The sequence below is a fragment of the Strix aluco genome, chromosome 3 (genome assembly GCF_031877795.1).
Source record: "Strix aluco isolate bStrAlu1 chromosome 3, bStrAlu1.hap1, whole genome shotgun sequence".
NCBI lineage: Eukaryota > Metazoa > Chordata > Aves > Strigiformes > Strigidae > Strix > Strix aluco.
This window is the reverse complement of record NC_133933.1, coordinates 11,814,962-11,829,470: the sequence shown is the minus strand read 5'-3', so window position 1 is coordinate 11,829,470 and position 14,509 is coordinate 11,814,962. Positions and strand designations below refer to the sequence as shown.

Sequence of the window (14,509 nt, the reverse complement as noted above, 5' to 3'; positions counted from 1 at the left end):
TTGAAGGTAACACTCATTGTATTCTGTAGCTGTATGAATGAGTTACTGGCAGATGACCCAGGGTATAAATTAGTGCTAGGCACGTAGCTACCTGTTGGTATTTAACTGGAATTATCACTCTGCAGGAAAGCAAGGAGCTTACTCTTCTCCCTTTGCATTTGGGAGGGAGCTTACATATGCCATTATAGTGCTGTAGCTGGTAAATTCACTTAATGAATTACCTCCATAGCAGATTGTTTATGTGCTTACATATCCTAAAGCTATCTAGTTACTTTGCCTGGAGTTTATCACTGAGAATTCCAGCTGCTCCATGGGAATGTTACTCCTTGAGGTAACAAGACTACTTTGTATCTCATTCTAGTGTGAGAATAGTAGATCTTTGTGCCCAGTGTGACTTGTGAAGCTAAATAAGTCTCTTCTCCCTTTTCTATTAACTAAACAGAAAAAACAGCTGTGCCAATTTTATAATGGTTAGTAGCTGACTCCTCTTCAAGGTTGAAAAAACTTGAAGCAGAATGTTTGACACCAAAGGTGGCATTACTGAGCCATATAGCATCCCAGGTAGTCTGACAAAAGTTAACCTGAGTGAATGCAGGTAAGCTGGGTATTGGATTTGAGGCCAGCTTGATGAACTCATGAGCACGGCTAATAAGAAATCAAATATAATGTGAAAGAGAAGTCCATTTGGGCCTCTGCAGAAATGATTTATGAAAGACCAGCTTCTTTTGAAAGACTCACCCTGCTCTTCTGCATCCTGGAGGAATAGATAAGAGAAGTGCCAAAGCTGTAAGATTGCACAAAGTGCCTTTTGGGAAAAGGACTCGGCTTAACAGCTTGGTTACTGGGCCTCTATTTACGGCTTGTGTATGGTATGAGGGATATTCTGATATACTTTTGCTAGGAAGGGAGATGTCTCATCTAATATATTTTTCTTGTTCTAGGTGTATTTCTAGCTTTGTTTTCAGTGCAGATAATGAGCAAATGACTGCATTTTCAGCCCTACATACCAGTGATTTCTTCATGGCAAGGTGGAGTTTGTGTGCTACTGCAAGTCTTCACAGGTTTCTCTTAAAAGACTGAAGTAGAAGCCAAAACCTGGAAGGCAGTGGAGTTGAAGACTTGAACTAATAGTGTTGTACAGATTACAGGCATGGAGTGTAGAATGTAATTTCCAGGAAACTGGTATTTGAGAATAGAACTTAATTTGTTCTTATGCAGTTGTTGCTCAAGTGAGATCAGAATCGCATTCCAGTTTGTTGTTAGTGTCAAATCATAATAATTTTTGCACCATTGCCTTAGAGATAGTCGTATTGGATTCACAAGTTCTTACTGGTCTCAGTAAATTATTTGAAGTGTCTTTTGAGCGATGTGTTGTATAATGATTCCAGGAAAATAAGATTTGCTTTTTTAACTTGGGTTGAAAGTTATAGAAACCTGTTGGAGAACATGTGTCAACTGCTTGTACTGACATGTTAGGACTACCTCTTTTATGTTGTATGTACTTGGAAAAGTTGTTCTCGCCTGAGTGGAAGAATAAGTGCAGTTATTTTAACTGTCTCCATAAGCCCGATCCTATGATACTACTTTTCTGCAAACTATGTCTTATTCCCCTCTCCTCCTCAACCCCTGCTTCATTTTCAACTCCTCAGGTAAATGTAAGAAAGGGTCTTCTGGCTTTTACTTGTGGCTGTTCATTTATCTTGATCTGTGTAGTGTGATCTACCTGGGGAACCCTAAACAATTGGGAAACAAAAGGTACCATCTATCAATTCTCTGCCTAATATGGAAGTCATCACAGTACTGATTTCAGGGGAGGAACAGTCACTCAGAGTGCATGAACCGCTCAGCGTGGAGGCAGAAGCCTGACTTCCTTTTGATGTATTGCTTAGACATAAAATAGTAGTGAAAACAACCGTTGTAGAAAATTTAGGTTAACGTTCTTGATATAACCAAATCACTTTCTTAAAACAAGAAGTCATCTTACTTTTAAGATAACGAGGTTCTTAAATGCTTTGTATTTCAGAACTAATACTAAGGAATTGTTCTTGTTAATAACAGCAGTGTGATTCTAAACATGGCCTTAAAGCTACCCCCAAGACAGTTATCACTTATCTTCCAATCAACAAAGTCTTAAGCTTGTCATGAGGATGAGGGAGGGAATGCAGTACAAAATACTTAAAAGGAAATCTTTCTAAATGCCAGTATGTCAGACTTACTAGTACAGAAGTTGTTTGGAAAAGTGCGGTAAGTAATGCCTTTGGGACTGAGACACAGAACTGGGATATTTTCTAGAGCTAATAGTACTTCAGAAATAAGTAGCTACTGAAAACTTACCACATGTTATGCTCTGAGATTTAAAAGGCCAAAAAAAATCTTTCAAAATATAATAGTAGTGATAGGAGCATTAAGAAATGCTACTTCTGCTGTTAAGCTTAACTTTTTCAATGGAAAAATGAACATTCTCTTCACTATGAACACTTAGATAGCAGATGCAATTAAATACTTGTGGAACCTTCAGATGCTACTAGGAATCCTGCTTATTTGAGAAGACCCTTCAGATGCAATCTGGTGCTTTTGAAGAGGTTGGAAGTTGGCTTGTGATAGACTGAATGTTATTCTTAGAGTCTCAGTCTAAGTACTGAGTGGCAGGCATATCACCGTTTCATTAATCAAATACCAAACTGAGCTGTTCTGTAGTCTGTTGTTGACTTCTGTAGTGCATTAGAACTGACTAGATTAAGCTTTTGTGAGCTTTAAAGAGCAGCACACTGGTGTGTCTCTCTGTTTGGGTTCATCTTCTAAACCTAGACTTTTTTCCCCAGTGTTTGTCCTCTATGCACTGCAAGGACAGATTTCATGCATACACAGAATGAGGACAAATATGATCTACAAAGACTAAACTGTTGGTTGGAGGGGAGTGTTAAACATAGTCTTCAGACAGTTGTATTTCCCTCTTCCTTTTCCACCCAAGTGAAAGATGAATAGTAAACCATTTGTAGTCTCAACATATGGTCTGGTGTACTGTCCTGTAGAAAAGCAGTTAGATTGGCTAGATGTATTCAGACTAGTCTGAGAACTGGACATAAAGAGAAGTAGTAACCAGCTCCCTTTCTGTGTTTGTTCCTTTCAGGAGGATAGTGTGGCTTGGCTTGCCTTGCCTCTGGGATTACTCTCTTCGTTTTCCCCTCAATGCTGTACTCGCTGCTGGGCTTGACTGGCCAGCAGCCGTTAATGTACACATAACAACAGCATTTGTTGTCTCAGGAAAATACTGTTTAAAACCCAAAACTGCTCCTCTTAAGACTTTTCTTTTGCTAGCAGTGGCTGAGGTTTCTGTGGTAGCAAGGGTCATGAATGATGTTGAAGAAGCTTAGGTAAGCAGGTAAGTCTTGAGCCCTTTGAACTGATAAGAAGGTGCTTGTTTTGTGGAACTGAGCTACTAAAGTGTGTTCTACAGTGTTCTTGTGACAACTGGTGATTTTGAAATTGCAATTCTTCTAATCTACTCTTTAGTAGAGGCAGGTCTTAGCAGGTCCAAGGGAATGCTAGTGCCAAACTCAAGGTCTTCCCATCAGTCACACAACCTAGTCTGTGTTATTGACAAAACTGAAACCAGGGTTAACCTCCATTTGCAAAGAAAGGAAACCTCGTTGTTAAGTGGAGGTTAACAAATGTGTTGGCTAGCCCAGCCTAAGTCTGAACTCTTTCAGATCTAGACAAATCCTTGGCAACACACAGTCTGATCTAGTTACAGCCCAGTTGTCTACCCATCTATGCAGTGTTATCACATATCACTAAGTCAGTCTCCACATGGACATGCTTCTTAACTGTGCTTGTGAGTTCTGAGTCTGGAGAAGTTTTGCAGCTTAACTAGGTTGTAGTCACAAAGCTGAAGGTTTCTTTTGGCACCAGTGCCCACTCAAGCAGCTTTTGCCTCCTCAGTTGTGTTGGTGCAGCTGTTTCAGAGGCTGTAGAGTGCACAGCACATCACCTTGTGTTTGTTCAAGATAAGTTGGTGCCTGGACCTAGGACAGTGGTGCCAACACAGAGGGCAGCAGTCCTCTACTACTGTTCAGCAGTACAGCTGAACTGACCCTGTGCCCTGCAGATGAAGCTGCGTAAGCTCTGCTTTTTGTTAGTCTTCAGTTCCAGTGCTCACTGGACTCTCATGAGGTGATAGTTTGTAGAAAACTGTTCATATTGGTTTGCTTTTTCTACTGGTTTGGTTTGTTTAGCTGACTTGACTCTCAGCAGTGCTGGGTATGTGGCAAAATTAGCAGGAAAAGCAGTGTGGTACTGTACTGTGTGGTGCTGGAAATGGGAAAGAGTGGGAGAGCCCTTGTGTGAGTGGGTGGTTAAGACTGCTAGTGAAACAGGCTTGAAGAGGCAGCAGGGGAGAGGAGGAGGAGGCAGTTACTGGCACTGTCCTGTTGGCAGAATAAATGTACTTTGAGCTGTTGCCTTAGCAAGGGACTTCTGTGCAGCAACAACAATGATGCCTGGCAGAGATTCAGGAGTTGTGAAGAGTAGGTACAGGGCTCTGACGTATATGGACATGGTTAGGTGCAGTATCAATTATGAGTTAATTGGAGGAAAGTGATATGGCAATCCAGCTCTCCTTCTCTATGTTCTTAGCAGCAGGGACTGTGATGAAAACTACTTTTGTTGTACCTGTGTGAGAAAAATATCTTCCTTCAGCGGAAGGAAGTGAAGTGAACACATGGAAAATGTAAAATTTTTTTTTTTTGGTTTGAGTTCTCCCTGTGTGTGGGACTTCTCCTGTTTCGATTCACATTGATCTGGGCATTAATTGTGTTGGCACATGTTGTGTTTCCCCCGGTCCCATTTCCCTTTCATCAGGTGAGTGTGTTAGTGATGCTACCAGATTAAGAACAGTTGAGAAGGGAGAGGGAGGAGGAACTGAAATACTCCATTAAGGTGTCTGAAGGTAGTTACTGTATCAGGTTTGCTAGCTATGTGATACAGAGAAAGCAGTTTCTTAAGGTAAACTCAGTCACTCCCTGTACTGCTCTCTTTATTCTTTGAGATGAAATGTAGTGTTAAAACAGAATTGTGGAGTTCAGTGCTGGAAAAGCTGGATGGGAGGCTCTCTTAGCTTGCATGTACTAAAAGGGAGGTGCAAAACTGAGTGTAGACTGGAGGCTGGGCTAAAAGATCACTTTTGCTTAGAAGCTTCAGATTGTTAGAAGCATGGTTTGATTAAAAAGGAAAAATTAAAGCCTCTTTGGCTTGCTCTGTTTCCTTAAACTTGTTGGTGTTCCTGACAGCTTGTTCATCCTGGCAATGAGTATGAAAGCAGACCCCTTGGCGTACCTCCCCGTACAGCGAAAGTAAGCACTTGCTTTGCTTGCTGCTCAGCTCCTCTGTGACTGTGGTACAGATGCAGCTGGGGGTGGCTGAACCTATTCTGGCTGCTAATCTAAAGATCAAACATGGGGTAATTGCAGTTGGCATCTCTCACCTTACTCTTTTCTCCATGTCCTTCTCACTCAAAGTCTTGGTCTGCATTAGCTGATCATTGTTTAAATTATCAGCTGCAGACACTAGGAATACATACAAGGTATGTAAAATGTAGTTATGGCCTAAACCAATTAGAAAATACTGATTGAATCTTCTTGGGTGCGCAACAACATTAAATAAAATCACTCTGAAATTCAAGCAGAAGTCTGCCTGGTTTAAATCTGTGGCTTGTAAGGATCCAGTTAGCCTGCAGTGTTCATGAAGAGCTTTCACTTGCCATTTCTGGAGTCCAGGATGATCTAGGGCATTGTCATATCTGGTGTATTCTCAAGAACCTGAGGGATGGGTAAGAAAGGGGAGAAAAGGTGAGGAAGAGGCCTTTTAGTGCTTTCATCTGCCATAGTATTCTAAAGCAGCATTCTTTGAGGGGGCTGAAAAAGTACTGGTAAACTTCACTGTGGGTAGAGATACTGTTAGGTCCTTCAGTGAGTGTGCTAATAATAGCTGTGATTTTTAGGCAGAGTGGAAGAAGGATGAGAAGCATGCTTTGTCACTATCCTTACCCTCCAAGTTTTCCCTTGTAGCTATGGAGAAACATCTTTCTTATGAAGTTCATGATGTGCTTTCAGAAAAGCAATCCTTTTATGAATAGGTTTTTTCTGTTGTTACTTACCAGGTTGTATCAGGGTTTGTTTTTCTTCTTAATCTCTACTTATTGGTATTCTACTTGCATGCATCTGCTGAAAATAGCTGAATTTGAGGGTTGACATTTTTGCTGCACCTCTTCATTATAATGAAGTCTCCCTCTAGCTTTTCTGTCCCCTTAAATGGAGAATGCAAAATGCCAGCTTATCAGTATTTTGCATAGCTGTGGGAGAGCTGTCTGCTCCTGCATGCATGCAGACCATTCAACAGAGAAACAATTTAAAGCACTTAGGAGTAGACAGGCCTATTGTTTGATTAGTTATGGTGCTTCATAGGTATCTAGGTCATCAGAATATCTTGTTTTTCCCCTTCTCTGTCAGAATTGTAGCTTCAGGTACTTCTCTCTTCTGCTCACAGTTTATGTAATAATTCTAGATCTGTCCTTTAACATCTCACTGCCCTGAGGGAACAGAGAGAGTTAAATGCTGCTTTTCCCCTCCACTAACTCCTCTGTCAGACTTACTGGATATCCAAACAAGTCTTTGGAACTTAGCTCATCAGTCCTATTTATAGCTGAAATATTCAAAACATTTAATTATTTCTGGCCTTAAAATGAGCTACTTGGCAGTATTTGCTAGTCAGCAATAGGAAAACAGTGATGCATTAAGGTCTGTGGCAGCCCTATGTTGGTCTTACTGTGAGTTTATTGCATGGAGTAGATGGCTGAAGAAAGGGGAGGACAATTTTGTGACTTTAGTGATTTTTTTTTTTTTTTTTTCCAGTAGATGTGCCAGATTTTTTACCTTGTCCAAATAAGGTTTGAAGATTAACCTATTTTTTTTCTACGCTCTGGAACTCAGTTCACACATGCCTACACTTTCCTCAGTTCACTACACCAAAACAAACATTTAAATAGTTTGTCTCCTTTCTCTCTGAGGAAAATTTCCTCGGTGAAGCTCTGAGAGAATGCATTACATTTAAATGTGGTGCAGCAGTTTAGTCCTGATAACTTATTTTAAGCTTTTGATTCAAGCTGTGAACTCCCTCAGGCCGTGGACGTAGAACAAGATTTCAAGACAGATGGTCTGAGGTTAGTGTAGCCCACTTCAGCTTGCTTTATCATTCGGATGTGTGGGGGATCCTATCATGCATCTGTACTGAGCTAAGAGCAGGAGGCTTAGATTGCTTTTTATGGACACAAACATGGGGTGTCTGTACAGTACCAAGGAAAAGAGTTCAGGGATGCTGAGAGCTGAAGTATGTAGGTGTACTGAAAGTTTTGATTTAAAGTTGGACTTACAGCAAATACAGGTTTCTGTACAAACAAGTTATTAAGACTGCCAGCTTGAAGATGTACAGTGTGAATGAAGTCTTTGTCAATCCTTGTGATAGAGGAAATGGAAAGAGTACTGATGAGAGCCATCTGTGCTAATGAAAGTGACTTGTTTAGACTTTGTTCATAATCCAAGTCTTAAACCACTAAAATGCAAATGGGATTTAAATTTATTTTAATGTAGTGCTGTGTCTGTGTGCAGTTGTCTGTGTCCAACCCACTGTCCAGAGAAGCAATTACTAGTTGTCAGTGCTTGTTGATCAAGAACCTATATTGTGTCTAAAACCAACTGAGTTTACCAATTAGTGTTTGGTTTTTTTTTGTCATTAAAGAATGTGAATGATGTGTTTAAGAAGCTCAGCCTGTATTTGGGTGGACACTTAAAGGTAAGTATGCTGGTGCTTTATCTCAGTTAATGTGCTTAAAGGGAGAAACTTGCATTTAAAGCAGGCTGTCTCTGATTTTCTGTAATGTGCAGGTTGAGCTGACTGTTCTCACTTCTGTGTTCTTATACTGCAGGACAAATAGGCCATCAGCTGCTAGCTGTGTAGCAGGGGAAGCAGGAATTAGATTTTCATTTTACTGCAAAACTTTTAGAAGCAGGTTATTTAGTTGAGTTTGTTCAGTTGAAATACTGTCTGTACATACACAAGAAGCTACTGTTCTCAAAATCTGGCTTAGCATTTTAACAAATGGTGCCTGTTCTGGATACTTAGCTGTCAATAGTGTCCATAGGATTCCTGCTGTAGTTGCTGAGTGGAGTGAAGAGCTTATAGGGAAACCTTGTGGTAGTATCTTCTCCTGGCTATATTTGCTTCCATTCAAGTCTGTCTGCTTCTGTGTCTTGCTGTACAATATTGCTTTTTTTATCTCCTAGATTGTTGACCTGGGTTAGGAAGTTGTTATGCAGAGTCAGAACTGCGCATTAGCTTGCGTGCTTTAATTGAATGATTCAGGTTGGAAGAAGCCATAATGAAGTAGGGAGTGATTAGTAAACTGCCACAGTAATAGGCCTGAATGGATGGCAGACTTCAGGGATAAGTCCAGTTGATGATCTCTTTGCATCAGCTCAAGCCAGAGTGTAGATACAACTGTAGTCTGGGGTATGTTAGTTCAGTAGTACAGAAGCTTCAAAGGTCAGATGAACATCTTGAAAAAATGAAAATGGAGCTGTAGGTTTCTGGGCTAGCAACACTGTGCTGCAAGTTCTAGTGCCATATGCTTTGACAGATGAGGGCTTTTCTGTATGTACTAAAAGCCTGAGGTCCAGTCTTCTGTGCACATGGGGATTTTCAACAGCATTGAAACCAACCCTGTGAGCGAGTTGGGTGAATCTACTGGCCTGTCTTTAGTACTCTGGCAGGAGGCAGCACTGCCTGGCTGTTCTGCATGCAGTGCAAGGAGCCATCAGCTGTGCCTCAAACAACCACACTCTTGAGCGTGAATGTGCGGGGTCCATAACCCCATTACTAGGGTGGAACTGGAATTCTTAAAGTGTTAAGGGATACTATAAAAAAAACCAAACAAACAAAACCAAAAAAAACCCCCAAACAACCAAACAAACCCAACAAAAAAGACCAAAACAACAAAAATATGTTGCTTTAGTTGTGTCTGTAACAGTACTGAATGTGTTGTCATGGAGACCTATATAAGGAGGCTGCCATGAGCTTTGCAAGTCCAAATTACTGTCCAGTTGGCTAGAAACGCTTCAGTGTAGGGGTGGTCATTCTGTGAACGCCACCTCTTCTAAAGTTAGTCCTCATCCATTTCTATACTTGATTTACTGGGACTGGACTGTTGCAAGAACCTAAAGCAGTCTGTGGGCCTTAGACTGGGTTTTAGGACAAATCCACTTAAATTCTGAATTTCAAGTAGTACACTCTGACTGTCCTGGAGCAGGTGAGGAAAGGTTGGGGGGGAGGGGAGCCCTAAGGCGTAGGGCTTCATGTTGTGAATTTCACTGACTCCTGGCCTGACTTGGCTTGACAGTGCTATCAGCACGCTTCTTTTATGAACCACTTACAGAACTTACTACAACGCTGCTGCATTTTTTTTGCAGAAAACTGGACTGTGAAGTGGGACTTCTTGTCCTGACCATTGTTTTGAGAGACTGCTCTGAAAGTAGTTCTTGGAAGTGTAATGTGATCCTTCTGCCCAGGATGCCAAAGCCTTCTATAAAGGCTTCCAAAGTACTCCAGTGCTGCCTGAGACAGTGACAGAGTAACAGGGTAAGCAGCCAGAAGGTAGTATAAAGGACCAAAAAGGTTGTGACATCTGCTGAGGAGTGTGTGACAGGTTAGCTTATGCTGCTGGGATGAGCAGTAGTACTTTTTTCTACAGTTAACATGCTTAACTTGCACAATGTCTGTCCTGGTAATTGCTAACTAGTTCAAAATCTCTTGAAAGGTGTTCTCTGCAACTTGAGCATGAAGTTATCAAACCAGCTCTTCTGGATGGATCAAATTTCTTTCACAGCTGTCAACGCTGTAGCTCTCCACCCTCTAAAGTGCTTGATTCATGGCAATGATGGTCTTTTCTGTAGGTAGGTTGTGTGGTGTCAGATATATTAGGCTGTCTAGTGTAAAAATACTAAACCAAACAACCCAAAAAACCTGACTTGATGCTCTGGACTTGATTTTTCCAATTTCTGCTGGTAAGTGAAATCTAATAGGAATTGAATAGGGCCTAAGATGAATCTTCTTTGCTGTCTCCTCTGAGCTAAGTGAGCTTCAGGGGTGAAGAATACTATGAACAAGATGTGGGCTTTTAACGGCCATATTGTGTGTAAGCTCTTGATAGTACTATCTACTTGTGATAGGGAGAATCTGCTTGTTTAGAAATAACTAATGATGAAAGACCATTCTACTTGTTTGTCCAGAAAGCGTCTTGGCTTGAAGAGACTTTTGCTGGCTGTGCTCTGCACTGGCAGAAGGATGCTGCTACAATTTGCAATTTGAGGTCTGCTAAGGTTCTGATGACTTCCAGGTAGGAAAAGATGGTTAATATCAGACTCCAAGTGGATGAAGAGAAGTTGCAAATACTGCTTCAGACTATTTTAAAGTCTACATTAGTTTACAAACCTGATATCTTACTGCAGCTGAAGTGAAGTATGTGTTTAAATAAAAGAATGTAAGGCTGTTTTAAGAAATCAAGTTAAACTTGCTTCTATGGATTCCCCAGGCAACAAAGGCTTTGATACATTGTGTGAATATCTGTTTACTAAAACACGAGCATCTCTTTTTGGAGCTATCTAATCCTAATGCTTTTATCAATAGAATATTGCTTTTATATTTCTAGGCTGTGATGCTGAAGGCTTTATTTCTGACTGTCAAAATCTTTGTACCTCACCTGGGCCATCCTTCTAAGTTTTCTGGCCTACAAAGGGTGCTACCTATATGGGGCTAAGTCTGTTTTGTAAACTCTTTCAAAAAAGAGGGCTTGTTTAATTTCTGAGAATATAAAAACTTTAGGCCAAAGGTGAGAGTTTTTCTTCTGAAGTGGTGACCACTATGGTGTCAATGTAGTTTGTATAGTTTGGTGTCCTGTTGACAGCTTTTATTTTTAAAGTTATTCCCTCCAGTTGTCATGCCTGCTGATTTAATTGAATTTTTTTGGCCTGCTCTGTCAAACAGTTTAAGTTAGTGATGCTAGGGGCTGTTTTGCACACCCACTGAGATAATGTTGGAGTTTAGTTCTAGCTGCTTAGGATTTAAGCATTCAAGTTTACTTCCTGTTCAAACCAAGTACTACTCTAGCTTAATGTATTCAAACCAATTTTTTTTAAGATTTAATGCCACTGGCCTTTAAGTCAGCACAGATTCAATGCTTGGAAATGGAAACATCTTTTCTGATGTGCAATGAATTGAAATATTGTCAGAACCAGCTAAAGAGACAGTTACTGGAAAAAACTTGAGGATTGCCATGTTACAAGTTTTTTAAGTTCATGCTAATAACTCAAATGTCTGATTACATCCACAAAACAGTTGGAGCACTGCTTATAAGTCTTTTGCTGAGGATGGTATCTAGGATGCAAAGTCTGTCAGGAATGACTTGTCAGGTCCTGTGGGTATTGGTAGGGTCTCTGCCATTAATGAATTAAACTGTGGTGCTTTCCATGGTGCCTCATGACACATCCTGCAAGAGAACACTGCTTCTGGGCTGCTTCCACAGGAAGCACAGGGGCCATGTAACATACCTGCACGCAGTGCATCAAGTAACTGGAGATGGCTCCTTCTTTGTCTTCCTTAAAGCAATGCTTGGAAATGAAAGCAGCACTAGCAGTCCAGCATACTTAAATTCATACAGTGATGTTCCCAGATAAGTAACTGCTAGGAAGGTGCCTCAGTCAGGTTTGTGCATATGGGGTTCTGATAGAAAATGGTAAAATGTAAATCTGGAGTTGGAGGCAATTCTGTAAGCACAAAAATGCTTCCAGATGTTTGATAAGAAAAGTGGAATTAGGCCAGTGGTAGAGTTTGTTTCTGCTGTGGGACAAACTCCAGTGGTGTGATACTTGAAAAAGACTTCATCTTGGACAGGTCAGTTTGTTTGGTTTTCTTTTAGGCCTCTAACCCAGTAACTCCTGAATTCTGGAAGTCAGGAAAATAGATATTGGTACTATTGTGCTATATGTCTGAAGGGCTGTGTTACCTTAATTTATCATTCATCAGTAATTTAAGTCTCATATGAGTTATAATTCTTTCAGCTACTTGTTGATGTTGAAAGGATATTAATTCTTAAATTGTGTATAAAATATTATCTTAACTCTTTTTGAAAGAGTTGGTACTTACTGTTGTTAAGTCTTGCTTAATAATGTGTCATAGGATGAGTATGAAGCCAGAAATTACTTCAATGTTTTTTGGTTTTCTTATCTCAGAAGTGTTAGGCCTTACACATGCTCAGGAGTTTATCCTCTTTAAAACAGTGAATAGGCACTCTGAGGTCTCTGCTGTATTGAGAATTGAAATGGGTGTAATGTGTTGGAACTGGAGAGGAGTTTACTAATCTGGTGATGTATGTAATCCTGGGATTACATACTAGATCACTGGTCTTGCTTGGCAAGCAAAACTGACAGAAAACATAGCTTATTTTTTTCCCCTTACAATAGTGTAAGAAGGTGGTAATCTAAAAATGGCCTTTTTGGTCCTCCTTGGAACTTATTTTAAACTAATTAATTTCTCCAGATAAAAGGCCATTGATTTTTAATGGAAGTTATACTTAAGAAACCTTTAAAAGGGGTTTTGATGCTGAAAACCAGTTTTGTTTTGTGATTTCTTAAAACATAGGAATAGTAAACATCTAAAAAGTAGACTATATGCAAAGCTGATGAAAACAGTCAGGGAGCTGCTGTTGATCTCGTTGTCTGCACATGTGCCTTCTCAAGAGCATTGCTCTTGCTGCTGGGAATGAAAGCCCACCTCAAGGCTTCACTTCAAAGAAATGTTGAGTGCCCTAAGTTCTGACTTGCTAATGTATTTGTAATCTGTCAATTTGCAGGTAAGCATTATGAGGAAGAAGAGGAGGAGGATGCCCTACCTGACTCGGATGCCTTTCCAGACTCGGATGACGAGGTGGATTTGGATAAACCGTGCCCCATACAGATTGTTCTTGCTCACGAAGATGACCATAATTTTGAATTAGATGAAGAAGCATTGGAAAAAATCTTGCTTCAGGAACACATCAAAGATCTTAACATAGTAGTTGTGTCTGTAGCAGGAGCTTTCCGCAAAGGAAAATCTTTTCTACTGGACTTCATGCTTAGATACATGTATAACAGGGTGAGTAATTTGGATTTTCCTTGCAGGAGAAAAGTAGTTTGTATTTTAGTCATTTACCTTTGTTGACTTGAGCACAAATACAGCAGGTCAAATTTTTCTTACTTATTTGGGAGGTGGGGAATTCAGCTACTCTGTTTCTACTCTGTGAAGAAGTGTACTTAAGTGACAGTTTTTCAATATAAATTTTCCTGCAGTTATCAAGGGAACTTATTGGTGTCCTGATGTAAGTGGACATGAGAAGAACTTGAGTGAGGGAGTGTGGTAGCCTTCTAGTTGTGGGGGAAGGGCTCATCCAAGTGATGGCTTGGAGGAATCTTGCTTTGACTTGATCTGAAATCATATTGTAGCACTAGCTTACCCGTTGTTACAAAAAGTGTCTTACCGGGTGGCTATTGGAGGACTAAATCTGCTTAGATCAGAGGTATGGCAAAAAGGAGAAAGCCTTCTGCTTGGAATATGTCTCTGAACATAATCCAGGAACTCTTTAAATCCTTTTAAGTCATTGGTTAATGAATGCCTGATCCAAAAATTAGCTTTTAGTTTGTAGCCTTTGGCTGGTACTCTCTTGTGTTCCACTATACTTTGAACTCTTGACCAATATGGAGAAGGTGGGGTAGGGCCTCCTGTGAACATACACATCTGCTTGTCACAGGCTGTGGTGTGTTTCTTTTAATCTGTACAATGAATATTGACAAATCAGTGTTTTGTTGTTTTTTGAAGCTCTTAAAAAAAAATTTAGAACTGATTCTTTGTTGGTCACTGTTCTTCAGAGTTGGAATTCACAGTAGCAGAAACTAACTGTGACTACATTTATTTTACCTTTGTGCTACCTGGCTTGGGGTGAGATTAAGATGAACTGTGCAGTTACAGGAAATATGGGAATACTGCAAAGAAGCTGGTGGTAGTTCGCAGATGAAGACTTCCTTTCTCTCACTCCCAGTAGTCTGCTGTTGAATTCCTCTTGCTGATTTGCCAAGAGCTCTGTAAGAAAGACAGAGGAGATGGTAGGAGGAGTACACAGTAGCAGGCTGGTGTTCCCAACTTTTTAAGACTTTTAAACTAGGGAAGTATAAATGTTTCACGGATACAGCTGTTCAGTGAGTGGCCTTTTGTGTGTGTATATAAACTGTCTCTAGTGTCCTGTTTGTTTAAAACACACACACACCCCAAATGCAAACAAAAACCCCCAAATCCCAGGAAGTATAGCACACTGAGCTAGATAGTGGCTGGCTAGAGGTAGTGCTAGTCCCTTCCAAAAATAGAAGGGGTGGGC

At 40.4% G+C, this 14,509-nt stretch overlaps 1 protein-coding gene across 3 annotated transcripts in view; it reads left to right on the top strand.

The window, feature by feature from the left end:
* ATL2 (atlastin GTPase 2) overlaps window positions 1-14,509 on the top strand; it is a 41,299-nt gene that overhangs the window by 3,692 nt on the left and 23,098 nt on the right. For 2 of the 3 annotated variants that reach the window (XM_074817382.1, XM_074817381.1), the window contains exon 2: window positions 12,956-13,236. In XM_074817382.1, coding sequence (XP_074673483.1) covers window positions 12,956-13,236 — 281 coding nt within the window. Of the gene's footprint in view, window positions 1-9,518; window positions 9,688-12,955; window positions 13,237-14,509 lie in introns of all 3 variants that reach the window. The other variant, XM_074817383.1, reaches the window with a different exon arrangement.